Raw genomic sequence first — 27,525 nt, 5'->3', positions numbered from 1 at the left:
TACAGACTTACTAAAAAAATTTTTGGTGAAGTTATGCTGTCTGTGGAATAAGACTATATCAGAACTAATATGAGGAATTAAGGCTTTTTCTCTTAAAGTTATACCATAAGGCTTTATTTCTTCCAGTGTTTTATTTTGAAAAAAATTAATTTTGTAATAAAGTTTCAGGAATAATATGGATACCCATGTATTCTTTACCTAGGTTATTGTTTTGCTACCTTACCTTTATCCCTTTCTGTGTACATGCGTAGTGTCTGTCTCTCTGTCTGTGTCTGTCTGTATCTCCGATGTGTTTTCTAAACCATTGTAGAGTAAATCGGAGACATTGTGACACTGTCCTTTAATGCTTCTTCCTGGATCTTCCAAGACAGGGACATTCTTTTATGAAATCATGCTGTAGTGACCAGAGTCAACAAACTTTGTGTTGATCCCAGTACTATCTAATGTGTAGTCCTAATTTCCCCAGTAGTCCAAACACTGTCCTTCATGGCTTTTTTTTTTTTTTTTTTAATTTAGGATTTAATTGAGCCCTGCTTGTTGCATTTAATTATTATGCCTTTTAATCTATTTTTTAAAGAGTTTAGGCCTGTTTCACAGAATTTCCCTCAATTTGAATTACGAGATTATCTCACAATCGGATTCAGGTGAAACATTCTGGGCAGGAACGCTGCACAGTGGTGGTGTGCTGCCCTTAGCGAGGCACAGACACACATGTGTTCTTCTGCATCTTCTTTCCCTTCACAGTATATTCTAGAAATCCTTCCATATCCATTCACAGAGCTCTTCATCCTTTATAGCTTCATAGTACTCCACTGTGTGGAATAACCAGTCTTTGTTACTAAACAACTTATGGCCATTTAAGTTATTTCTCATACTTGCTTTTACAGGTAATGTGATAAAAACCTGTGCATATGTTTTCTTCAGATTTTTGGAGAATTAATGCTGTGACTTGGGCAGTTAAATTTAGAATTTATTTTTAGATCTCAAATCAAATTATTTCTTAAATGTCAATATATTTTAACATAGATGTTTAATGCCATTTTTAGTAGGTGAAGTATAGTGTGTTGTGCAATGCAAATTTGTTCATTTGATTGGTAAGTAGAATGTGTCCATAGAAGGCAGGAGTTGTGTTTACTCATGTGGATTTTACCCTAGGCAAGAAGAGCTGGCATAGCTTGTGTGCAGTTTTAGAGCCTATTGCAGAAAGGATATAGCCCCTCGTTTCTCTGTTGCATTGGTAGCAGGAGCCCCCCTCCATTCTGTGTTTTAAGAAAACAAGCACTTTGCCTGGCACTCCCTCCAACCCTGAGCCCCATCCTCCCTCCCACAGGCTGGTCTCCATGTTCAGTGACTTTCAGCTTGTGGGAGGCTGCCTTGCCTCCTGTGCCCACCTGATCTGCTCTGCTACCCACTCGCCCAGCTCCAGTTCAAGAGCTGCCAGCATTTCCCCACTTCACAGTTTTCACAGTTTTGTGAATTTTTATTTTAAATTCCACTCTTGGCAGCTGCTTGCCCGAGTGGCTTGGATTATCTCTCGAGGAGGTCACAGTTAAATGTTGTCACAGCTTTTGTTATAAAGCCGTCACAGTTTGAGAGTCTATCTTCGTTGCTACTTTTTCCAAAAAGACGTGTTCTCTGTGCAGTTTTGAAGGCAAGACGTTTAGGAATGCAGCTATAACGTTATAATATAAAATATTTGTAACTAAAATATTTCAGAAAGTCTAGTGAAATGGAAATTAAGGTTAATAGTTAATGTTTGTCCTGAAGTCTACATTTTGATCTCAGTTGCATTGATTCTTTTTTTCCAGAGTCTTTCCAGTAGACCTTTATTTTTGGTTTGTATCTCAGAAGGAATGTATATGCTTATTATATGTTAAATGCATATTAGATTGAACTTTGTTTTGGAATCATTTCTTGACAATTTTTCCTTAGGTTTTAGAAGACTAAGCTTAGACATCCAGTCCCCTCCAAATATCGGTCTGCGTCGTAGTGGACAAGTTGAAGGGGTTCGTCAGATGCATCAGAACGCTCCCCGTAGTCAGATTGCTACCGAACGTGACCTGCAGGCTTGGAAGCGAAGAGTGGTTGTCCCAGAGGTACCACTAGGCGTATTTAGGTTTGTTTTAGGATATCTATTAATACTGTTTTTATCTATGAAAATATATCTATATGATTATTTACGTATCTTAATCCATTAGTGGTATAAATAATCATATAAATATATTTCAGTAATGAATTGGAACCTATTTTAATTGTGGTAAGAAAATGTCAAAATTCTTTTTTTACTATGGTAAATATTTTATAACCAGTCTTGTTTCATCTATAGCAGTGGTCCCCAATCTTTTTTTGGCTCCAGGGACACGTGCTCCTATAAGAATCTAATGCCTAAGGATCTGAGGCGGAGCTGAGGCGGTGATGCTAGCGCTGGGGAGCGGCTGCAGATACAGATGAAGCTTTGCTCACTGGCCTGCCGCTCACCTTCTGCTGTGCAGCCCGGTTCCTAACAGGCCATAGACCGGTTTCTGTCTATGGCCCGGAGGTTGGGGACCCCTGATCTATACAGACACCCACTTTTCTCTTTTCAGTATTGTTTTGAAAACAGTCCTAGACATAATATCATTTTGTCTAAAAGTATGTCAGTATGTATTTCTAAAACATGAGGAATTGTATTAAAACATAAGTACAATGCCATTATTATACCTTAAGAAAACAAACAGTTCTTCGGTAGAACCAAATATGTAGTCAGTGTTTAAATTTCCAATTGTTTCAAATGTGATAGATGTTTTTACTTCTTTTGTAAGACTTATTCATCAGTGGTAATTTGTTAGAAGGCAGAGACAATCTGTTTTCTTTTTGTGATGCTAGCAGGTGTTGATGCTCATTGCTTAGATTCATTAATTCTTTAGGGATTATAAAATAGTGATATTTCAACTCTATAAAGTCTTTATTATCTTGAATACTTCTGAAAAAGAAATTGACCCAAATCTAATATTTGATTATCTAGTAGTAAAGTTTTTATATAAAAGACATGATAGATGTTGGATTATTTTGTTTTATTTGCCTTCAAAAGAAAAGATTTATTCCCTGTCATCTTCCAGCAATGTCCCAATTTGTATGTTTGTGGCTTTCACTGTATAAATCATGCTGTTGTGATGTAGCTTATTTCTAATGCTCCTTATTTCTATTTAAAGTGTCCTATCTCTGGCCAGGAGAAGTCTCTTCAAGTTGGCTCCTGAGTCCTTTCAAAATGACCATAGTAGCCTTTCATAGCATTCTTGCCGTTAGGCATGGCCGAGTGTTTGTTACTGGTTTATCTTGCAAATTTCTTGAACTAGACCTGGCATTAATCTTTTCTCCTAAGCAGCTCTATTTTTTAGTGGGAAATGACATTTCATAATTAAAGTTTGGATAGTAGGGTCTTCCTTGCTACTGAGTTGTAATATAGTGATTTCTGAGTTATTTGAAATGTAGGCCACAAATACTGGTTTTCACTAATATCTAAAATCTTTCAGTGTTCTGTCCTGTTTGTGTCACATAACTAATACCTCGAGGATAATTTTGTTGAAAGTGTTTCCTTCATGTGTTTAGCCAGAAGAATTTTAGTGATTGGTGGAGTAATATTGGATGATACTTATAAATTGTACAGTGAATTTGAGAGTATTTACACAATAAAATAGTAAAAAGCAAGATCTGGAATTGGGAGGAGAAATACAGAAAATCATTATATGTATGTAGAATGCTGTAATTAAGCCTTACAATTGTGTCTGAGTAGTATGGTCATCAGAACTGAAAGTGTTATTTTGGGATACTTTTTGTGTTCAAACCAAGAGAAGCAAACAGGTTTCAGGAGTGAAAGACCTGAAGAATAGTTCCTTAAATAAGCATTTGTTCTCTTAACGTGAAAGAAGATGAAGTAGGTAGTTTAAGGCTGTAATCAGAGTTCTCCAGTTAATCAGGGACACAGGTTTCTTTGTTTCTCATCTCCATCTTGGAGTGTGGCTTTCTGTCTTAAATTAAGGTCTACTCAAAGTCCAAGATAGCTGGTCTTTATATAATAGCCATTGCATTATCTGTAACTGATGGAGGCTGAGATTTAGGCCAGAAGAGGGGAAAAAGGCAGACAACAAAAAGGACTTTTCTAGTTGAGGGAAGTTCATTTAAGCAGCCTTAATGATCCCACATGACATTTCTGTTTACAACTCATTGACTAGAATGTCGTCATAGGGCTGTACTGAGCTCCAGAGGAGGCTAGTTGATAGTTTCTGTTAAGGGTAATAAGAGCTTAGGTAAAAAATGAGATTCTGTTTCTAAAGAAGGAAGGAAGAATGGATTTTGTGAGTCAGCTAGCTGTCGGCCATGAAATAATTGTCCCAAAGAAGAGCATTGTTCTTTCTGTTGCTATATTCTAAAATAATACCTAAGAGCTTATGAAGGAGATGCTGAGTAACGTAATAGCAGTCAGTGGCCTTGACAGCATTCCTTATAGTGGGGAGCAGTGGCATGCTCCCCAACTGTTTGTTAGTGTCAGTTGGTTAGGATCAAGAGAAACTGAAGTTAGTTTTCTAATATAAAAGTAATGTGTATCCATTGTGAAAAATTTAGGTAATAGATAAAAGTGTGAGAATATAAATGACCCTGCTGTGCAGAAGGACGAGCGCACAGTGCTGCTTCCCCGTAGAGGGATTCTGTCGGGGTCTAGGCTTGTTATGTTTTGTCTTAATCCAGTAATAGCAGAAATTCTGTTCATTCTAAAGGAATGAATTGCATGTACATTCTGTGATCTTTTGTAATATCTCTTTTGTTAGCCGAGTGATGTTAGCGATTTGTTAGGCATGGAATTGCACACAGTTGAAGGTGGTACTTCTGAAGGCCTAGAGTTGTTCCTTTGCTTTATTATTGATTGAGAATGTATTGTATGTAGTGTTTCATTGTCAAAGGGGTAGCATACAGGTAGAGGGTAGGAATTTCATGTGGCTGCGAGCGAAAAACTTCATGTAGTTTCTTAAATATACATAAAAGTGGTGAAACTGACCATTTGTGAAGGATCGAGTCTGATTTAGAATTCCCCTGTGAATAGAATAATATTCCACTGTAATCTGAACATGAGTTGCTGATGAACCTTTCTAAGGAAATCAGTTTTTGCCCTTATAACATTTGCGCTTGTGGTCATTTGAGTGTCCAGTTACATCTTTGGAACATGGCCAAGATATCAGTTGTGAAACTTCTCCATTGAGTATTTAAAGTAAACAAAAAAACCCCCGCAAAGCCATGTGTTTTCAGTAATGTTCAAATTGGAGAGAAATGGCATTCAGTCAGTTGAATTTTCTAACCATGAAGAAGGAAAATAATGATTAGTACCGTCCTCATGGTGGGTGGTCCCTTGCTTTGAAATTGGTCACAGTAACATAATTTTTCTTTTGTATCATGTAAATAAAATGGAGGTGATTAGAAGAACTGGTAACATTGCTATTCTGGTTTTCTACAAATTACAAAACATACAGTTTTAATAGTTTGAAGGAGGACTTTTTTTTTAGAGAAAGGCATTGCAATCTTGAAAAATTATAGGGACATTTTGAGCAGCTAATTTTAAAGATCCTGTTTGAGTTGTCCTAATAGGGCCAATAAAAATACAAACGAGTAACCATTTCTGTGTAAAACATGAGAAATAGGACTTTCTAGCTGCTGCCGAGATTTTATTTATATTAAATTTCTAACAAGTACAGCTTGACTTAAGCTTTGTTATAACTTTAGGAATTTCCTACATTTAGAGTATATAAGCTTATTCTTAGAATCATAATGACTAATTTTTCCTGTTAATTTACTTATTCTCAGTTCAGTAACTAATGTTAACTGGATATTTAAATTTGTAGGAAGTTGGAACACTTCAGAATAGAGAAAGGTGAAGAGGAAAGAAATCTTTATATAATTGGAAGAAAAAGAAAGACTCTCCAGCTCTCACAAAAGGTAACCAAAATTGTATTTTCTTAGGAATAAGAAAATTAGAAATTAAACTGACATTTTATAGTTTTCTTTTTATCAGTAAGAATATTAGTACTATTCACGTGAAGTGGAAAAATATATCTTGCTTAAAGACATTTTTGGGATTTAAAATAGAAGGCTTAAGTTTGTATAGCTGTTTGAAAACGTGAGGAAAGTATCCTAATGCCTAAAAGTGCTAATGGATTCTAGTAAAGTATGTCTGTTGACCACTCAGGTCGAGAACTAGAACATGACCAGCCCACTAAAAGCATTTTGTGCCCATTCCCAATTACTGTATCTCTCCTTTTTCCCACACGTAACTGTCTTACTTCTAAAACTGTTGGTTAACTTTGTCAGTTTATGAAGTTTATCCAAATCATGCATTTATTAAAAAACAAAACAAAACAAAGAACTTAGATGTTACAATGGTTTGTAACTCCAAATGTAAGAAAACCTTACTCCTTGTTTAATTTCCCTGCTTGGATTTTCTTGAACATCTCATGAACAGCATTAACATTGAGTTCATGGACGATGCACAAAATGGCTGTACGATCAGTGCTGTGAGACTAGTGAAAATGGTTGTGTGTTTGCAGGATTTTCTCAGAACTGATCACTCAAATTATCGTGAGAGGATGACCTGTGCATGTCTGGCTGCCATCAGCTAACTTGTTTAAGCTTGTTGCACAGTGCTTTTGTATGTAATTTGGGGTTTGAGAATTAAATAAAAATAGTCTTTATCTTACTATTTAATTTAAAAGTGATTCGACTCATTATTGTACGTCAAATACTGAAAAGAAAAAATGTCTATCTGAATGAATGAATATCTCTGGTCTTAGGATATTTTCTCATGAAAAAATTTTTTGAGTTAAAATTACTAAAATAATTTTAAAGGAGTTAATACATTTTTCCAGTTGCTTTACTTTTTCTGGAATAAATTTAAAAATTGGATTACATTGCTGTTATATATTCACAGCCTTCTAATTTGAACATGTAATTTGATATATTACAGTCAAATTACATTAAAATTATTGGAGAAATAATTACAAAGTTAAACGCGAAGAGCTTTAAAAATTTCAGTTGAACTTTTATCAAAAATTTTAGTATTCTTAATCCCATATTGAATAAAAAGGCTTTTTTTAAAAAAAGCTTTATACTTAATCTTTTTATGTACAAAACACAGATACACTGTATACAGTATAATTTTAGTAATTGATGCCATGTGGTGTCAGAATGATTGCACTCCTTCCTACCTTTGGTGAGGTATGTGTTAAAATATTACTGTGTAGATTTCTCTGTGTCTGTTTGTGTTTTATGTGGTTTAAAGCTGTTATTTGGCATGTACAGATTTAGAATTTCCCTTTTCCTCCTGAATTGAACCTTTTATCATTATACATTTCACCGCTTGATTCTGCGAATTATTTTCTGTTAATACAACTGTGCTAGTGCTAGCTTTCTTTTGGCTAGTGTTTGCGTAGTCTGTGTTTTCATCCTTTTTTCTCTTCTTCTGAGGCTCCAGTTATGTGTATGTTAGACTTGAACCGTTGATTGCGTTTTGTTTCTTAGGCTGTCTTCTGATGTTCCGACTTACAGTTCAGTTCATTAGTTCTCTTGAGCTGTGTTTAATCTGCTGCTAAACCTCTCTTGCTTTTAGTTTGTTACTGTATTTTTCAGTTTAGAATTTTCGTTTGGCTCTGTTTTTAGAGTTCAGTTATCTACCTAAGTTCTCATTTTAATTTCTTGAAGATTAATTATCAGCCATAGTTATTTTAAAAAAACTACATTTGGTAATTTCTTTATTTCAGTATCTTTCTCCTAGCACGGGGAATTTGTTTCCATTCCCTGTTGATTTTTTTTTTCCCCTCATTTTTTACAATCACATTTTCCTTATTGCCTGTAATTTTGATTGAATATTAAGTGCTAGAGATGATTTGAAGCCTAGGATGATTTTTCTCCTCCAGAGAGGATTTAAATGTGCTTCTGGTAAGCTGCCAGGGCCACTGTCAAGCCTGTACTTTCTTAATCTAAACAAAGATGGGCCTTAGTGCCTTGGCATTACTATTCATCTTCTGTTTACCTAGAGATCTAGGTTTTAGCCCTTTGAGCGAATAGCCAAAGCCTGGGGTGTTCTCTTATACACAGGAGGCTCTGAATTGCAATTTTCCTTTGCCTAACTCATGAGTTTAGCCTGTCATTTTTTTGGTTACCTGCTAATCAACCTTTCAGCTTCCTCTTCTAGAGCGAGGAAGGTTTCTTTTTAATTATTTGTCTTTTTTATTATTTATCTTTTCTCTGTCTTGGTCCTGTAATTCTTCATAGCCTTGTTAGGTGTATAATTCCCTCAGGTGGTTTTTTTAAAAATATATTTTGGACAGATTTTCTTGTTCTTAGTGGTAGTTTTGATCCACCATTTATGTAAGACGTATTTGTGCAATCAGTCATGAAACTCATTAATACGAGTTTTTTGCTTTAACAAAAATCAGTGCTGACATTAATGAAAGTGTGGTTCATTGTAATATGTTGAAATGATAATATACACCATTGATTATCAAATAAGGCACCAATGTGCAAATTTATTTGTATATTCAAGGAATATGTGCTTTTATTAAATGATTCCACATGTGACTGGTGTTTGAGGAATATAGCCTGCCCATGCACCCCCCCGTTTTTAAAAGAGTTCAATCTAGCTATTTTGTTTGGCCAATTTTTAAAGATAATTTTATTATTTTGTTTTGATACAAATGACATTTTAAAAATTCAAGCAGAATTAAAAAGTACTGACAACAAATCATCCCGGAAAATAACTAGGATTAGGTTAGTATTTGAGGATTATTTAAGATATTTATGCCTGTGAACACACATAGTGATACATTTCTTGGGCTTGTTTACTGCATTATAATATTTTTACTTCTAAGGTATATATTTTTAAAGTGATACACTTCTTGAGTTATTGTTATTTCATTCATGGTATACCGATTAAAATTTTGTTTGAAAAATACCTTTCTAATGTGTGTCTAACTTAGGCATGTTTTCTAAGTATCTTAAAAGTAAAAATACCAACGTTGATTTAACAACAGATGGCAAAAATCTGACTATTTAAAGAATATTTATTTACTTATTTATTTACCCACCCCTACAGCACCTGGTCTTCCTAGGTGGTCTCCCATCCAAGTACTAACCAGGCCCCATGGAATATTTTATTTTTTAAACTATTATTATTTTTCGTATTAAATCTTTTTAGGAATTTGATAGAATGCCCGTTTTGTTGAAGATTGTACTTATTTAAGCGTTGCTATTCATCTGCACGTTTCTTTATGTTGGCAGTCTGACTTGGTGGTTTCGATGTCCCAGTCTCGGCAGAGGACGTGTAGGCGTAAATACCCAAGTTATGGTAGAAGAAATCTTGGGCAGATCGAGTTATCTTCTGGAAACGAATCTTCAAGCTCTATAAGACATGTGAGTTTTATAACTTTAAAATCTTGAATAATGTCTTACTTTGAATCTACCCTGAAATTATGTGAAAATATTATTCTGTAGAGGTTAAGATGAAATTTTATTTTGAATTTTGACAAATATTTTGAACAGCTTTGTAGAGGTACTCACTATAAAAGTGTGTCACTCAGTGGTTTTAGTGTATTAACAAATAGACTAGTTTGTTATCGTTACTGTTTAATTTCATAATACTTTCATTGCCTCTAGAGTGAAACTCTGAGCCCATTCTTGCCTAGTTCTCCCTCCCATCCCATCGCATCCCATCCCATCCTGCCCCTGGCAGTCACTATTGTACTTTCTGTCTCTCTGGATTTGCCTGTTCGGGGCATTTCACATGAATGGAATCATACCATATGGTGCTGTGACTGGCTCTTTTCACTTAGGGTAATGTTTTCAGGGCCGATCCATGTGTAGCATATATCAGTACTTCTTTCTTTTTCGCTGCCCCGTGTACGAATATACCACATTTTGTTTATTCACTCATCAGCTGATGGACATTTACATTTTTCCACCTTTTGGTTATTACGAATAATGCTGCTTATTAACACTCGTGCACAGGTGTTTGGACACGTTTTCAGTTCTTTTGGGTGTATATCTAATAGTCAGTTTGCTAGGTCATATGGTAATCCTGTGTTTGACCTGTTGAGGATTTGCCAGACTGTTTTCCAAAGCGGCTGCACTATTTTATATCCCCATCTGTATTTTATGAGGGTTCCAGTTTCTCCACATCTTTGTCAAACAATGCTTGTTATTGTCCTTTTGTGTTTTAGCTGTCCTAGTGGGTTTGAAGTGGTGTCTCACTCTAATTTAGATTTGCATTTTCCTAGTAACTGATGATGCTGAACATGTTTTCATGTGGTCGTTTTTTATTTGTATATCTTTGGAGAAATTTCTATGTAAATCTGTTGTCCATTTTTCAGTTTGCTTGTTCTTTAATTGCTGTAAGAATTCTTTGTGTCCTTTGTATTTTCTCTCATTCAGTGGGTTGTCTTTTCACTTTTTTGATGGTTTCCTTTGAAGCACAAAAGTTTTACTTTTGATGAAGTCCAGTATTTTCCTTAGTTGCTTGTGTTTTTGCGTCATAACTGAGTCTTTGCCTTAACCCCTTTACTTTCAATAATCATATGTAATCAAAATTACTGGTCTTTATTTTGATTTTTCTTGGGAAACCAATATTTTTGGTAGAGTATTTAAAAATTAACATTAGAATGTTAAAATTTTCTAATTCAGTAATGTTTTGAGGATTGAAATGTTTCATATGGATGAATAATTCATTTTATTGCTTTTATAAAGAAATTGGACCATATCCTGTTGTTGGTGGAAATGTGTCTGCCATTTTCACATTAAGATGCTTTATTTTAGGTCTATACAGTATACATATGTTATTATGTTAGGGAAATATCAGTGCTTATTTTCTTAAGTGTTGTTTTTGAAAAATCAGGAATAAGTATAGATGTTTTTCCTTTTTAAATGATCAGTGGTATTAATTTTATGATTCTTTTTGTATCTGTTAACTTGGTATGTTTTCAATTAACAGGGAACTTTTAAACTAATTCATACATAGATGATGTAGAAGGTTAAATCCTTTGACCTTCTAAAGTAAACCGTAGTTCTGTGTTGTAGTAGTTTGTTTTACCTCATAGTGGTACCAAGTCATTCTCCTGTATTGTTGCAGAGGTAGGGAGATGGGTGTGTCTGTTTGTTGGTTCTATTCTATTTTGATTTAGAAAGCTCTGATAGTAGAAAAAGTATGGGCTTTAGAGTTAGCTTAATTTCTCATTGCAGTTCTTAAACTTAGTCTCCTGTGACCCCAAGCATATTACTTTACATTTCTTAGCCTTGTATTTCCCTATTTACAGGGAGGTAGCAGTGGACAGGTAGGGACTTGGGAGAAAATACAAAACTCATAGGAAAGTTAGGTCCAAGTTTTGTGGGGTTTGATGCTTGTAGAGATTAGAGACTTTCTTTAAGAAAAAGTTACAGCTAGGCACAGGGCCTCAGGAGGCAAGTTAAATGGAAAGACTCTGAAACTTGTTTCATTAGCTTTATGTTAATACTGTCTCTGTTTACAAAGGTAGATGTTTTAAAAATGAATTGAGATAATATATCTAAAACGTTTCACAGAGTTCCTGGTTTCCAGATAGTAGTTTAAGTTTCTTTTATTACTGTGACTTTAAGGCCATTTTGAGTTTAAAAGCAGATTCCATTCATTAGGTCTAGAGTGATAGGCCCAGGGGTCTATACTACTGGAATAGCACTGGGCTCCCACTTTGAGAAATAGTTTTGGGAATATGTTGACCTCGCATTTTTCCTTTTCAAATAAGTAAACAAAGGTAGAGCCTTGAGATTTGCTCTTTCGAGTTTCGGTTCTCAGTAGCATTTTCATTATCCATTATTAACGTACCTAATTTATGTGGCTGTTAGAGGAAAAGGTCATGTCTCAATATAGAAGTATACCTGCCTAGTTTCCAGGACTGGAACTTACAGTAGACTGTAGCTGTTCGGGTTGTGGGATTAGATAGTTGTTTGTTCCTATCTCTTCTCTTTATTGACTTAAAAAACGTACATAGTTTCAGAGCAGTTTTAGGTTTACAGAAAAATTGCACAGTAAGTACAACAAGTTCTGGCTTGCACAGCCTTTCATATTACTAATATCTTGAATTAGTGTGGTACATTTGCTACAGCTGATGAGGCGATGTTTATACATTGTCATCAGTTGAATTCCATAGTTTATGTTAGGGATCACTCTGTGTTTTGCAGTTCTGTGGGTTTTGACAGAATGCATAATGTTATGTATCTACCAAAACAATATTTTACAGAAAAGTTTCACTGCCCTAAAAAATCCTTCTACTGTATACATACCTAATCATCCCATCCTCCCTCCTCCTGATCCACTGGCAGCCACTGATCTTTTTAATGTTTCCATAGTTTTGACTTTTCCAGAATGTTATATAGTTGGATCATACTGTATGTAACCTTTTCAGATTGGTTGCTTTTCTAGTAATATAACTTTGTTTCCTCTATGTCATTTCGTGGCTCCACAGTTCATTTCTTTTTTGTGCTAAATAATACTCCATTGTCTAGATTTATCATAGTTTATCCATTCACCTACTGAAGGGCATCTTGGTTGCTTCCAAGTTTTGACAATTATGAATAAAGCTGCTGCAACCGACCCTGTGCAGGTCATCATTTTTTCAGTACATTTGGTTAAATACCAAAGAGCGTGATTATTGGATCATGGAAGTCTATGTTTAGCTTTGTAAGACACTGCCAAACTGACATCCAAAGCGGCTGTCTACCGTTTTCCATTCCCATCAACAATGAATGCGAGTTCCTGTTGCTCCATATCTTAAGATGTCAGTTCTTGGAGATTTGGTGAAGGGAGTCAAAAGGTATAAACTTCCAGTTATTTATGAAATAAGTCACAGGGATGTAATGAAGAGCATGGTGACTATAGTTAATAATACTGTATTGCATGTTTGAAAGTTGTTGTGAGAGTAATCTTAAAAGTTCTTATCACAAGAAAAAAAGTTCTGTATGTGTAGTGACAGATCTTAACTAAACTTGACGATTATTTTAAACATATACAAATCTCAAATCATATTGTACACTTGAAACTAGTATAATATTATATGTTAATTATACTTCAATAAAGAAGTCATTTCTTCCTAACTTCATTTACAGGTTCAGCACAATCCCAGTCAGAATACTAGCAAGGTAATTTTGTGGATATTGACAGTGATTCTAGAGTTTATACGGAGAGGAAAAAGACCCAGAGTAGCTACCCGAATACTGAAGAACAACAAAGCTGAAGGACTGACACTACCTGACATTAAGATTTACTATAAATCTACAGTTTTTAAAACACTGATACTGGTGAAAGAATAGACAAATAGACCAATGGAACAGAATAGGGAACTCAGAAATAGGCCCATACAAATCTAGTCAATTAATTTTTGACAAAGGAGCAAGGACAACTCAGTGGACAAAGCATAGCCTTTCAACAAATGGTTTTGGAACAACCGGATATCCATATGCAAAAAAAAAAATCCAAGCACAGACTTTAAAAAAAAAATTAACTAAAAACAGATCATAAACTTAATGTAAAACACAAAACTATAAAATTTCTAGAAGATAACATATAATGAAATCTAAGTGACCTTGGACGTGATGATGACTTTTTAGGTACAATACCAAAAGCACGATCCGTTAAAGAAAAACTTGACAAGTTGGACTTCATTGAAATTTAAAATCTACTGCTCTGAGAAAGAGACTGTTACGAGAATGAAAAAGACAAGCCACAGACTGGGAGAACATATCTGTAAAACAAACCTGAGAAAGGGCTCGTATTCAGAATATACCACACATTCTTTTTTTTTTTTTAAGGCGAAGCAACCCTTGGTTGACCCCTTATTTTTTTTATTTTTTATGCCTACAGCACTTGGTCTTCCTTGGTGTTCTCCCATCCAAGGACTAACCAGGCCCAACCCTGCTTAGCTTCTGAGATCAGACGGGATCGGGCTTGTTCAGGGTGGCATGCCCGTAGACCCCTGAATTCTTAAAAACTTAGTAAGAAAACAACTCAATTAAAAAATTGGAAAAGAGCTAACAGACAGCTTGTCAAAGAATACTCAGATAACAAGTAAACGTGAAAACATGCTTGCCATCATATCATGTCAGGGAATTGAAAGTAAAATGATGATGAGCTACCACTACACACCTGTTAACAGTGGCTAGAGTCCAAAACACAGACCATTTACATTGACTTTTTATTAACGTCACTCGGGGAGTGGCCCGTTGAATGGCCCGTTGTGTCATTTCTTTTGTTAATGGGAGTAGTGTTACATCTCACAAATATTCTCTGTTGCCTTGTGCTTCGATAAGAAAAAGGAGGTCGTAAGACTTTTTTTAAGAAGTTTATCTAATTTTATTACCCGATTATCATACTTCTGAGATAACTGTTGTTTTTCTTGACTTCTGTTATTTATCCTCATAGCTCAAATTTTATTTTTCCTCTCTCACAAATCAGGAGACGTCCTGCGATCAGAGTGAAGGTTCTTGTTCTTCTGAAGAAGAAGAATGGAAAAGTGATAGAAGGAGTGAAAGTGATAGTGAAAGTTCAAGGTATCTGTTTTTAATTGTTCCGATCTTTTAAGCATTTTAGTATTTGCTTTGGATGGAACTGTACTTCATGGCTTTCAAGATGCAAGATCTTGCAGCTATGGAACAATTAACATTGAGTTTTTAATACATTTAAAAGGAGAAGAAAAATGCATTAACAGCGATTTCTAAGGAAAATACTTTGGATATTTTTATTTAACTGTAAACATTAGAGCCAGCAGTATAAAATACGTGTACTCAAAATATCAATTTAGTCTTGGGCTGCATTCATAAACAGCAATATCCAAAGTACGTGTGGTAAAACCATCGTTATATTCATTACTAGTTATGTTTTGATATCTACATTTCATGGCACCAAGATGTTAACATCCATTCTTCATCTTGGCAAATGTCAACTTGGTCTGTTTGGTGTGGCTATGCGTTTCTTGGTCTTAGTGTATTCACTGATGGTTTGTCATTCCAGTAAAGTCTTCTAGTCTATTCCTGAGCCTTTTCCAATGTGGTGGGGATACTACTTATTGTTCTGCATGACCTGTTTTTATAATGACACTTCATTTTTGAAAAGGGGAACCTTTAGTTGGCTCTAGATGTTGTCTTTTGTGCAGTCTCATCTATGTTATACTTAAAAAAAATTCCTCAGGCTTCCATTGTTTTCTAATTTCCAATGTCCGCAATGGTTTCTCTCTTTCTTGCTCATGATCTTTGGTCATTTCGGTATTTGTTGGTAGAGAAGGCAGATTGTTCAAATTGAATCTTCCTGGGATCATTCTTTCCTCATCTCTACTTCTCTCTCATCTTAAGGTTATATGATTAATTTTATGATTAAGGGCTTAAAATTTTAAATATTTTCCTTTTTTAGTGATTCTTCATCGAGATACTCTGATTGGACAGCCGATGCAGGCATCAATTTGCAGCCTCCTTTACGAACGTCATCTCGTCGACGAATTACCCGATTTTGCAGTAGTTCAGAGGATGAAATGTCTACTGAGAATTTATCTCCTCCAAAAAGGAGACGAAAGAGAAAGAAAGAAAATAAGCCTAAAAAAGAGGTAAGAAATGTATATCTTTAAAATAACGTCTATCTACAGTTTTATAGAGGCATTTCTGTCTGTATTCAGAAATTGGAAATCTTTGGGAAATTGGATGCTTTATTTTTATGTTGACATTGTTATGTCATCGGGAGTCAAATGTAAAATGCGAACTTATTTTTGGAAAAGATACTTTATTATTAAAACTTCTCTTTCTAATCTGCTTTGAGCTAGACTTGGGACTCAAGTCTTTGTGAATCTGAAACTTAAAGAGAGAGCTCTGTTTTGCTCAGAATCCCACCGTAAATCTTTTCTCCTGTTAATATCAACACCAGAGGTCGACTTCGAGGCATTTTAAGGCACTTTCTTTTCGTTTTGTCTGTTATCGTCGTTTCCCATTTTCATTTGATACGTTCTGTTTTTCTCCTAATTGTAACATCCCTATTCCTTATATGTACAGCGTGTGTGCTCCTATTGTGCAGATAGCTGTCATTCTTTAAAGATGCTGTGTCTTCGTATTAGTTATCTATTGCTGTGTAACTTATCACCCTGAAATTTAGCTGCTTAAAACAGCAAACACGTATCATTTCACGTTTCGATGGTCAGGAGTTTGGGAGCTGATTTGCCAGATGATTTTGCTCATGAGGTTGCAGTAATCATGGTGGCGGGGGCTGGATGATCTTTGAAGCTTATTCATGTGGCAGCTGGCTGGTGGCCTCAGTTCCTCATCTCATGAGCTTCTCCATAGGCTTCTTGAGTGTCTTCATGACATGGTAGCTGACTTTTCCGCCAGAGCAAGTAATCCAAAAGTGTAAGCAGGGAGTAAGTCCTGATGCCTTTTATGACCTAGTCTTAGAAGTCACGCATTGTCACTTTCGCTTTATTCTACTTGTTAGAAGCAAGTCGAGCACATCCTCAAGTGCAGGAGACTTTGGAGAGGACACCTATCAAAGAATTTGTGGTCTTATTTTAAATCACCAGTCTTAAAAACCTCATTATCAGGAGGAGAATTCTCCGTGATGATTATTCTGTGCTGAAATTAAGAATGGCAGAGCAGGTGTGTCGAAGAGGATTTAGGTTGGAAATTAGCCCCCTGCTACAGGATGTGAAGTGTTATGAGGAATCTATTAGAAATTCAGGACACACTAGGAAAATGTCAGGTAGATTTACTTGCAAACAAGTGGTTTGTTCCTGTGCACATTAAGGAACCAAATATGAATGCTGTTTAGGAACTAATTATTAGGTGACGTGCCAGTAGTCATTCCGCATGGTGAAGCTTCTTTCGTTTTCAGTCAGAGTGCATACTGCTCCTTTCTGTCCCGCTGAACTTTACTCTCTTCCCCTGGGCAGAATTTGAGGAGGATGACTCCATCAGAGCTTGCAGATATGGAACATTTATATGAATTTCATCCTCCAGTTTGGATAACTGACACCACACTTCGCAAGTCTCCTTTTGTTCCTCAAATGGGTGATGAGGTGAGAGTAATACAATTTAGAAACATGAATACGGATCATAAAACAAAATTAATATCACTCTTAAGTTTTTATTTTTTAAAATTTCTAAATGCATACTTATCTTTTGTAGGTAATATATTTTCGGCAAGGTCATGAAGCTTATATTGAGGCTGTCAGAAGAAATAATATTTATGAACTGAATCCTAATAAGGAGCCATGGAGAAAAATGGATCTTAGGGTAAGATGATGGTATAATTAAACATTTAGCACATATATATATAATTAAATTACTTATAAATCCATTTAAAGAAAAACCCGGAGGCATATCTTTCCATTAATTTCCTATTTAAAAACGTTTTTACTATTGTCTGCTAAGATCCAGTAGGAAGACTTATGTTTATCAATGAGCCGTCTTTGCATATTGCTGATTGGCATATAAAATTCTAAGAGCGTTAAAGTTTCTTAGGAAGGCAAGTTTGCAACATTTATCATTTATCTTAAAATGTGCTTACCCAGGACAGATTTTTAGAAGTACGAGTTTTCAAAAGAAGAAATACAAATTGGAAAAAATGGTTCAACCTCACGCATAATATAGAAAAACTTTAGCTCCCCTTACTTAACTCATTTTATAAATTCTATTTATTTTTATATTTAAAGAAAAGAAATGCCAAAAGTTTGAGCAAATAGCAAAGGTTTTGGTTTGTTAACATTCAAATTGTTGATAAGAGTGCAAGAAACTGTCCAGATTTTCTAGAGAGTATCTTGGCAATTGGAATTGAAACTGAAAAATATTTAGACCTTTTAAATTAGTGATTTTACTTCTGGTAATTTCAGAAACAACCAGAAATGCATGCAAATTAATGAGCAAGGCAATTCTCTATCATTGTGTTTAAAAATAAAAAAATTGGGAAAAATTTAAATGTCTCACAATACTGAATGAATCAAATCATGATACAGTCACACATTTGATTGCTGTATAGAGTCTGCCATGGAATTGGGACTTTAAAAACATTTGCTAAATGAATGAATGTTAAATTTTCACAGTGTATTACTAGGAGGAAAATGGGATATGAAATGACAACAAAAATTCAGAGACATACATAGTCAAACCATATACTTTTATATGTTTTTGGTACTTTCAGCAACTATCAGAAGAGGAAAAAATATGTTAACGAAGATAGCTGTTCTTAACATGGATATTCAACTTAGTGGCTGTACTTCTATGAATTTGGCTGTAGATACATTCAGATTTATGTGTTTCACTTACTGCCGTGTACTTAAGTAAAGCCGATCCTCATTATTCGTTGATTCCATGTTTGCGAATTTGTCTGCCTGCTGCATGTTATTTGTCACCCCCAGGCCAGTACTCAGGGTGGTTTCTGGTCATTTGCAGATAAACACAGAATGGCAAAAAATTTGATTCGCTTGGCGAGCATGTTCCCAGCCAAGACCGAACAATGCGCTACCGTCTTGTTTGAGCTCTCACGTTGTGATTAAGTGTCTTTTTTGTAGTCTGTTCAATTCCACATTAATTTTTTTTCACAGTTTTGTGCTTTTTGTTTGTGACTTGCGGTTTAAAATCACCCCCAAGTATAGTGCTGCAGTGCTGTCTTGTTATCCTAAGCACAGGAAAGCAGTGATGTCCCTTGTTGAGAAATATGTGTTAGATAAGTTTTATATAGGCATGAGTTACCATGCTGTTGGCTTTGAGTTCAGTGTTGGTGAATCGGTGACATATTTAAGGAGGTGTCTTTCAACAGACAGACACATAGCAGGCGATTATACATTGGGTGACTGCAGTGTTATGACTCGAGACCTGTAGGACCCTAACCCTGTATTTCCTCTAGGAACAGTGGTGAAGTAGTCACTGATTCATTGTTAATTCGGGGTTCTAGGTGGCTCTGTGGAACTTAACTGCTGCGAATCAATGAGAATAATCTATACTTAGCGCTTTAACGCATTATAACAACCACGTATTTGTGCAGGGAATGAATGAACGAATGAGCTCTTGCATTCCTAGCATTAAGGAAACACATTTGGGGGAAGGCTGATGATGGCACATCCATTGATGAGTATTCCATCGTGGTAGGGGCTTGCATCTCTCCTGTTCACTGTCCTGCCCCTATTGCCTGGAATAGGTCATGGCACATAGTAGATCCTCAGCAGATATTTAATGAAATGTATTCGGTGGAAGTTCCATGTCAAGTTTTTGAAGAATATTTAATAAGCTAAAAGCTTACACATTATCATTTGCATGATACAACATTATACAAATGAAAATGTGTCTTCAGGAAGAAGTATGTGGAGCATTAGAATCATGAGGAATTGCTTTATTTTAACCATTTTAACCATTTATTCTTTTTAAAAAATCTGTTACAGGATCAAGAATTGGTCAAAATAGTTGGAATACGGTATGAGGTTGGGCCCCCTACACTCTGTTGCCTCAAACTAGCATTTATAGATCCTGCAACTGGCAAGCTTATGGACAAATCTTTCTCTATCAGGTACATGTTGCTGCTCCTTTCTGGAATCATTTAACTTTATATTCTCCCTCTTGCTGATGAGCATTCCCTCCCGCTTAGCTGCAGGGTAGACAGTAGAGCGCTGTGGACAGTCTAAGGGTGTGGCTTGAGGTTCTGGTAGATGGGAACCCACTGGAAGTAAAAATAGGGTGCTCCAGCAAAAGTTAGGCATTGGCATGTTTTGTACATTTTTTTCATGCTGCTTAAATGTGTGGAGTATTCTAGCCTGTAGGGGAAATTGCTCCTGCTTTTGTTTTTGAGAAAATGTTAAATTATTTGCTAAACCTATGCTGGAATTGTGGCTGATTAGAATTGCATGTGATGTAAGTATACACACTGAATTTTGAAAACTTGGTATGAAGAAAAAGAATGTAAAATATTATTTCATATCGATTGCGTGGTGAAACAATATTTAGGATACATTGGGTTAAATAAAATAGCTTAAAATTAATTTCACTGGTTTTTTTAAATACGGCCAGTCAAAAATTAAAAATTACATATACAGCTCCCAGGATATTTCTTTTGGACACTGTTGCTCTCAATTATAACCTGTTACATGAGGAATTTAATAATCCTTTATTTGTGTTTAGATATCATGATATGCCAGATGTTATTGACTTTCTTGTATTGCGTCAATTTTACGATGAAGCAAGACAAAGGAATTGGCAGTCTTGTAAGTCTGTCCTTTGGAGTTTTATATACCCTTAGAAATTAATCTACCCTTATATTAATTTTTGATGTGGTACTGCTTCTTATGGTGGATGCAAACGTGTACATTCTGGAAAGAAATATGATCGAGTGATAAGTGTATTTTGCTTAGAGTTTGGTACTTGATACTTCCTAGACTTTTTAGCCAACATTTCTTCTTTTCTTAACGGTGTGTGACATTTGGAAGGAATTATATCTTACTCATTGATTATAGTCTAGAGTAGTAGACCTTTTATTTCCTTTCAGACTTTCCCATTCTGCATTATCTCTAATTATCTTTAAAGTGACACAGGTTAATTCACAAAATTATCCTATGTAAAACAATCAGGAAGTTGAAAAATAATGCAGATTTTCAGCAGATAATGTTCTAGTATACCAGAATATTTTATGTTTGGCATCACATCAACCCAGACTTAAATAGTCTGACTTGAGGAAACCATTCCATTAAAAAATCAAGAAATTCTTGTAACACGCTTTATAACCATGGGTGTTGGTGGACAGAAAAATAAAGTCACCTCTATGTGGGCACTGACTTGAATGTGGTTTTCATGGTGACCATTTAAGGAGGACTGGTGGGCTCATTTGCTTAGATTTGTGTAGGTCATTAACCTCTCCAGGACATAATTGATGACTAATTAGGCCAGGCCATGTAGATGGCAGCTGTAGTGTCTGTTTCACAAGTGTACATGTAGCATTCCTTTGCACTACGTAACGTCATCTGGGGAGCTCATATGTTGAGTTTGACTTTAGTTGCTCATTCTTATTTTGTTCTGCCAACATGTCTGTTCAAAAAAATTTTTAACTTAATTCTCTGCAGTTAAACTTAGAGACAAATTCCTAGTCGCCCCTTATAATTTAGTCTGTGTGTGTGTGTGTGTGTGTGTGTGTGTGTGTGTGGTTGAGAAATTGTTGTACCAGATCTTCTATACTAATTAATTCGTTTTTACTCCCCTATGAAGTCTTACCTATTCTCCTGAAGTTTGAGCTGTTCTGTTAGAAGAAATTGCTTGTTTCTATTTTTACCATATTAAGAACTTCACTAAGCAGTTTTATCATACTCTTGAATAGCCAAAATAGGTTAATTTGAAAATTCTTAATAGACTAGAAAAGCCAATTTTACCACAAGAAAACTAATTTTTATGGCTCTTTTTAAAGTGTCTTACACTGAAGAAATGTTTTTGTCTTAACTGAATGTATCTTCTAGTATTAGATAAATAGGGAAGAAAAATATTATGAAGTTAATTTTTGACATCAAAAATGGGCTCTTTCATAGCCATATATATTTATATTAAACATCTCAAAATGAAGCCACTGGATTTGTTATAATAATACCCATTGTAATAAATATTTTAAATGATATTTATGCTAAATTAGAATATTCCATTACAGAATTGGACAGAAACTATGGTGTTCTATCAAATTTTTAATGTAGGCCTTTCATTTAAAGTTAGAAAAATAAGATTTTTTTTCCTAAAGTTAGTTTAGTTTTGGAATATCTATGTTAATGAAATATTTTTAAAAGAATTTTATTAATGGTAGAGAGATGGGTAGAGGGATGAGGGCCTTATGGGTTTTTAGTGATTTTGATGTAAAATATACATAAAAGTCATGTTTACGTGAATTTGAAAGTATCTTAACCGTAAAACAGTTAACTCTGTTAGTTGTGCTATTGCTTTTCTTTCCAGAATTCACTGTAAGCATATTCTCTTTAGTCAAGGCTCTTTTTGGATATTTTATTATGTAAATATTCTCTTTGTTTTTGTAGATTTAATTTTGATCGATATTATTTCCATAAAACTTTCCTTAAAATAGAAATATTAATCTGCCAAAGAATTGTTAATGCTGAATAATTGACTTTTTTTCTTACTGATTTTGTTTTGAAATGGTGGGATGGATGGGCAGGAAGAGAGAGAGTTGTTATAGTTGTCGGCGTTTCTTTTGTAACATATTTAAAACCAAGACCAAATATAATTTATTTCTTTAGAAGTGTTCTAGTTGTAGAACAGGTTTAGAAATGTGTGTAATCTAAAACCCCTGAGTGTCAGTTGAAGTATTTGTTCCGCAGTTAGGCTGTAAAGGTGCCTTTCTAAGATCTCCTTGCCTGCTTTTATGTTCTGCTGAGACACTGGGATATGTGGATGTTTAATTCTTTTAAATAATGAATATATAAGTGTTGGTGGTAGATTTAGACCTGATTTTTATTATGAGATCTTAAGAATTAGAACACTGTTTTATGTGAAGATACTTACATAGGAACAGCTTTAGAATAATTGTGGATTAAATTCTAATCATACTTTTATAATTGGTTTTATTCTTCAGAAAATGTTATATTTCATAAACATATTTAATATACATATTAAACAAATACTGATAGTATACATTGTTGTAAAAGATTGACTTTTGTTAAACTTTGTTCTTTGTTTCATGTTGCAAAATATAACAGAACTTATTTTGGAGTAGGAGTTTGGACCCACTAAACAACAGGGCTGTTTTAGCCAATTATGCTGTATGGTTACATGCCTTCAGTGAGTCGCTGAGTGTGAAATTATATCTTTTTTACATCTGTTTTATCACTGAAGATTGCAGAGAATTGGGGAAGAGTGGCTAATTTTAACAAAAATATACTTTGATTTCTGTTTTATCTGTATCATATGGTACTTTATAAATTAAAAATGTTAGTGTTGCATATTGGGTCATCTCTCTTCTAGGTGACAGGTTCCGGTCTATCATCGACGATGCTTGGTGGTTTGGAACGGTGCTAAGTCAAGAGCCCTATCAGCCCCAGTACCCTGATAGTCATTTCCAGTGTTACATCGTTAGGTCTGTATGCAGATGAAAATGAATCATCTACAAACATTTGTTCATTTTGGCTGCTCGTTGTATGAATAACTAATACGTTTCAGGTTAAAAAGCCCCACGATTGAATGTCATTAAGCCCTGTCAGTCTCACCTCTCTAGCATGCATGCCTCTGTTTCCTGTTTACTAATACCCGCCTTGGTGCACTTTCTGCTTGCTTTCCTCAGACCATTTCTGTAGTAGCTTCCTAGTATTTCCTCAACCTGATGTTGCTGGATCATTGTCCAGCACGTATTACATCATTTCCTTTGTTCAGGAGAGTCTTTGCTGCCTTTCCTTTGGCTGTGGAGTAAAGTCCACATTCTGAAGTGTCACATTCAAGGCCTTCACACTATCTGAGTTTTTTTTCACTTAGCCTGGTACAGGCCACACAGGATTTCTGATTTTGTTCTCGAACCTGCTACACGTTTTTACATTTCTTATAAGGTATCTTTCTAGAAATTTTTTACTATTATATTTAAACTATCGCTGATACAATGAGATTAATTTTTACATTTTCTATGTTTTCGTTTACTCTTGTAGTGGATACCTAGCTATTAGCCACAAGTTGGCTTTATGAAAGACTAACCAGACTTTTCTTTTGGTTTTAACAGGTGGGACAATACTGAAATTGAAAAGCTTAGCCCATGGGACATGGAACCGATTCCTGATAATGGTATGTAATTGTTGCATGAAAATATTTTACCTTTATGTTTTAAACTTTTTATCTTAACTAAAGCACATAGAGCAGATTGTATTCTTTGAGAAATGTTTTCAAATTATTATGGTGACAGCTTTACTAAAAGAAAAGAGGTCAACAGAATTATGGTATCTGGTTTGCTAATTCTTATTCCTGAGTCTTCAGCAAGAGGCTGGCTGTATGTTAGCCCACTATCATTTCTCACGTGAGCCTGGCTTTAAACTCTTTTTGACCTACTTTATGTAGCCTCTGTTTCCTTTTCCTCATCCTTACTCTCTTATCCTTATTATTCCTTCAAAGAAAAGTTCTAACTCTACTTCTGTCTGTCTCTGCTTTCCCTCAGCTTGTCTGTCTTACTGTGGCTTATCTGTTCCTTTCCCTTAAGAGAGAAATGTCTCTGCTCCAAAGTCCGCCTCGGAGTAACTTGGTTCAAGTCACACACACATCTAGAAAGGACACAAGTTTGAATTTTAATCCAAGCCATCTGACACCAGCCAGTGCTTTTACCTGCTGTTTACAACTGCTCTTTGTAAAGATATTACAGATCAGTGGAAGCACTTATATAATAAGAAATCTTAATATGTTAATGAGGCCAGTAAGCCTTTAGAAGAATTTTCAAAACACATGAGCAGGCAGAAAAATACATTTGGAGGCATGTGAAGAGAGGCTTGGTTGCATTAACATTCTTGGAAATGTATATTAAAATAACAATAAAGTATGGTTTTACCTATCAGATTATTAGATGGATAAATTTATCTTCTATTTCTGTTGACGTTTTTCTCCTTTTATTTATAGTTTTCAAGGAAAAAGTTCTCTGAATATTTACAGTGCCTCTTATTCTTTGTTAAAATGTATACACTCTTTCATTATCAATTTTATTGCACTTTTTAAATATTTCATTTTGAAATAATTTTAGATTTACAGAATGTTACAGGAGTAATACAAGGAATTTATGAATACCCGGTTTTCTCAGCTGTCAACATCTTAGAGAACCATAGTGCAGCTGTCACAGTCAGGAAGCTGTCACCGACGCAATTCAGAGCTATAACAGTTCGCATTGGGCAGCGTCCTAATAGCTTTTCACACCTTGGATTTCATTGCTTGTCTTTTTAACCTCTTTTAATCTGGAGTCTCTGAGTCTTTCACTAACCTTTCATGACCATGACTTTGAAAGAGTACTGGCCAATTATTTTGTAGTTTCCTTCAGCTTGGGTTGGTTTAGTGTTTTCTCATGATTAAATCCAGGGTTTGCATTTTGGGTGAGAGTGTCACAGAAGGGATGTGTCCTTACTGCATCATAATCATTTGATTGAAATGATATCTGCCAGGTTTCTCTGCTATAGAGGAACTACTCTTTCCTTTGTAATTAGTGTCTTATTAATGACCTTTGGCAGTTGATATTAAATATATACTTGTTTTTTGTTTTTTCATTTTTAATGGAATTCATAGTTGATCCACCTGAAGAATTAGGAGCTAGTATTTCTGTCACTTCAGATGAACTAGAGAAATTGCTCTACAAACCACAAGATGGTGAATGGGGTCAGAAATCGAGAGATGAAGAATGTGAACGAATTATTAGTGGTATAGATCAACTTTTGAATCTTGGTAAGTTTTTTAGGATGAAAAATGTCATGTTCAAACTTTCAAGTATTTTAAAATAGTAGCGTAATTGTGCTTGTGTTCATTATGACAGTTTCTGTTTGTTTGGTTAAGCCTGCAGTGTTAATGTGTTTCTATTTTATGAATAATTTGTAGAAAATGTCAGAGATGATGCATTTATTGATAAAATTCTTTTGTCTGCCCTTACAGAGATAGCAGCAGCTTTTGCAGGTCCAGTCGATCTGTGTACTTACCCAAAGTATTGCACCGTGGTAGCGTATCCCACTGATCTTTACACGATTCGAATGAGACTTGTTAATCGATTTTACAGGTTAGTGGAAACCTACTTAAAAAATAGTTTGAGAAGATACTTGGCCGTACCAACTGGAGTAAACAGAAGTAGTGTTGGTGACATTGTCTAACATCATTTTCTGTTTCAGTTTTGTCTTACTGTAATTTTGTGGTCTTGTGAGACATTGTGTTAGGTGCCTGTGGGTACAGGTGTGGATAGAACCTGGATAAGAAAAATGATCAGATTTCATTTTTCAATCTTTAGTAATCTGTTTTTCTTACAAATTGTTAAGTAATTAGAAGCTATATTTGTTTTTTATTTGTATGTTGACATTCCTATTTAGCTGCTCCATTTAAAAATAAAATATAACTTAGTTAATAGTGGGACTTTGGCCTTTGAAAGAGTAATTCCCTGGAGTCATCTACTTTTTAATTTCTACCTTATAGAGTACTGATAACTATAAAATTTCTTATTCTCAATGATTTTTTTTAGCAGGCGATGGTATTTTTTATAATTCCAACTGAAAAATTATCATTATAAAACTGAGTTTTCGAGTTCACATTGTTGGTATAATTGATCTCTAGTCAAACATGGAAACACATATTTGGTCAGAAGCTACTTTGCCAGTTTAGTGAGATTGACTCTGTTAGGGTTCGGTGTTCAACATATTTTCTTGATTGAGTATCAGTGTAAAATGCGCACGGATACTGTGAAAAGGGAGGGTTGCTCTGTTGGTTTTCTGGATGTGATTAAGTCATCTGTTAAGATTTTCCGCAGTTCAGCTTCCAACATAATGCTTATGACTGTGACCAAGTTGATAACGCAAGAAAGTTATTCATTGTTACTTTGTACTTATGGTTCAATTAATACCTAATGCTGGCTTAACATGCTTTATTTTTTACTTGGTTTCGGTCTTTTTATTTGCTGAACTCTAAATTGCCTACTTTTTATTTTGAAGGAGACTGTCTGCATTAGTTTGGGAAGTCAGATACATAGAACATAATGCCAGAACATTTAATGAGCCAGAGAGTGTAATTGCAAGATCAGCCAAGAAGATAACTGACCAACTTTTAAAATTTATCAAGTAAGTGACCTCATGTTATAGATGTTAAAGAAAGGTGACTTTGTATATTGTGCTCTTGCAGCCATCCAGTTCTTAATTTTTGCTCTCTGAATTATACACTTTTATTGTATTGCTTTAATTGACATTTCTTTCTGTACCTATGGTGATGATAAAGACATGAGCAATTCAAATTTTTTTACATTTTAAATTTGTAATAATTTTAAACTACAGAGAGTTTCTGTGTATATAGATAGATAGGTAAATATATATCTATGTATCTCCATTACCCTGTTTTCCTTTACGTTAACGTTTTACATATCTGTGGTGTCCTGTTGAAATGTTGAGAAATTGTCCTTCGTACCATACTATTGACTAAAGTGTAGCACTTTCTTGGACTTATTTTACATCAGTGTCCTTTTTATGTGTCAGGATCCAGTCCAGAATTCCCATCACGTCCACTGTTTTGTGAATTTTCTTTAACCTGTTCCTCAGTCTTTTCTTTCTTTCACGACCTCATCATTTTTTATGATTGTTAAACATTTACTTTGTAGAGTATAGTTAATTGGGTTTGTCTGATGTTTTCTCATGCTTAGATTGAGTTTTAATCTTTGGATTGTATCCTGTGAGAGTATCTGTACATGTATGAATGTTCCACATACTTTCTTGTATTGGGAAATCAATTTGGAATAGTATGGTGAACTGACCTGGAAATTGAGATTCAAGGTCTAGTCTG

At 34.9% G+C, this 27,525-nt stretch overlaps 1 protein-coding gene and 1 pseudogene across 2 annotated transcripts in view; one reads left to right on the top strand and one right to left on the bottom strand.

Moving 5' to 3' along the window:
• Nucleotides 1-27,525, top strand: part of BRWD1 (bromodomain and WD repeat domain containing 1) — a 92,596-nt gene that overhangs the window by 38,502 nt on the left and 26,569 nt on the right. Inside the window, exons 19-33 of one of the 2 annotated variants that reach the window (XM_039857691.1) lie at nucleotides 1,933-2,116; nucleotides 5,871-5,964; nucleotides 9,301-9,432; nucleotides 13,153-13,185; nucleotides 14,498-14,592; nucleotides 15,449-15,638; nucleotides 16,968-17,093; nucleotides 17,203-17,310; nucleotides 19,452-19,576; nucleotides 20,185-20,267; nucleotides 23,011-23,122; nucleotides 23,753-23,814; nucleotides 25,288-25,443; nucleotides 25,648-25,768; nucleotides 26,688-26,813. In XM_039857691.1, coding sequence (XP_039713625.1) covers nucleotides 1,933-2,116; nucleotides 5,871-5,964; nucleotides 9,301-9,432; nucleotides 13,153-13,185; nucleotides 14,498-14,592; nucleotides 15,449-15,638; nucleotides 16,968-17,093; nucleotides 17,203-17,310; nucleotides 19,452-19,576; nucleotides 20,185-20,267; nucleotides 23,011-23,122; nucleotides 23,753-23,814; nucleotides 25,288-25,443; nucleotides 25,648-25,768; nucleotides 26,688-26,813 — 1,747 coding nt within the window. The remainder of the gene's footprint in view (nucleotides 1-1,932; nucleotides 2,117-5,870; nucleotides 5,965-9,300; nucleotides 9,433-13,152; nucleotides 13,186-14,497; nucleotides 14,593-15,448; nucleotides 15,639-16,967; nucleotides 17,094-17,202; nucleotides 17,311-19,451; nucleotides 19,577-20,184; nucleotides 20,268-23,010; nucleotides 23,123-23,752; nucleotides 23,815-25,287; nucleotides 25,444-25,647; nucleotides 25,769-26,687; nucleotides 26,814-27,525) is intronic. The other variant, XM_039857692.1, reaches the window with a different exon arrangement.
• On the bottom strand, nucleotides 13,898-14,016 carry LOC120599076 (uncharacterized; annotated as a pseudogene).

Source organism: Pteropus medius, unplaced genomic scaffold, assembly GCF_902729225.1.
Source record: "Pteropus medius unplaced genomic scaffold, Ma_sr-lr_union100, whole genome shotgun sequence".
NCBI classification, from domain to species: domain Eukaryota; kingdom Metazoa; phylum Chordata; class Mammalia; order Chiroptera; family Pteropodidae; genus Pteropus; species Pteropus medius.
Note: the sequence above shows the minus strand (reverse complement) of the source record. Positions and strands in the feature narration are given on the sequence as shown.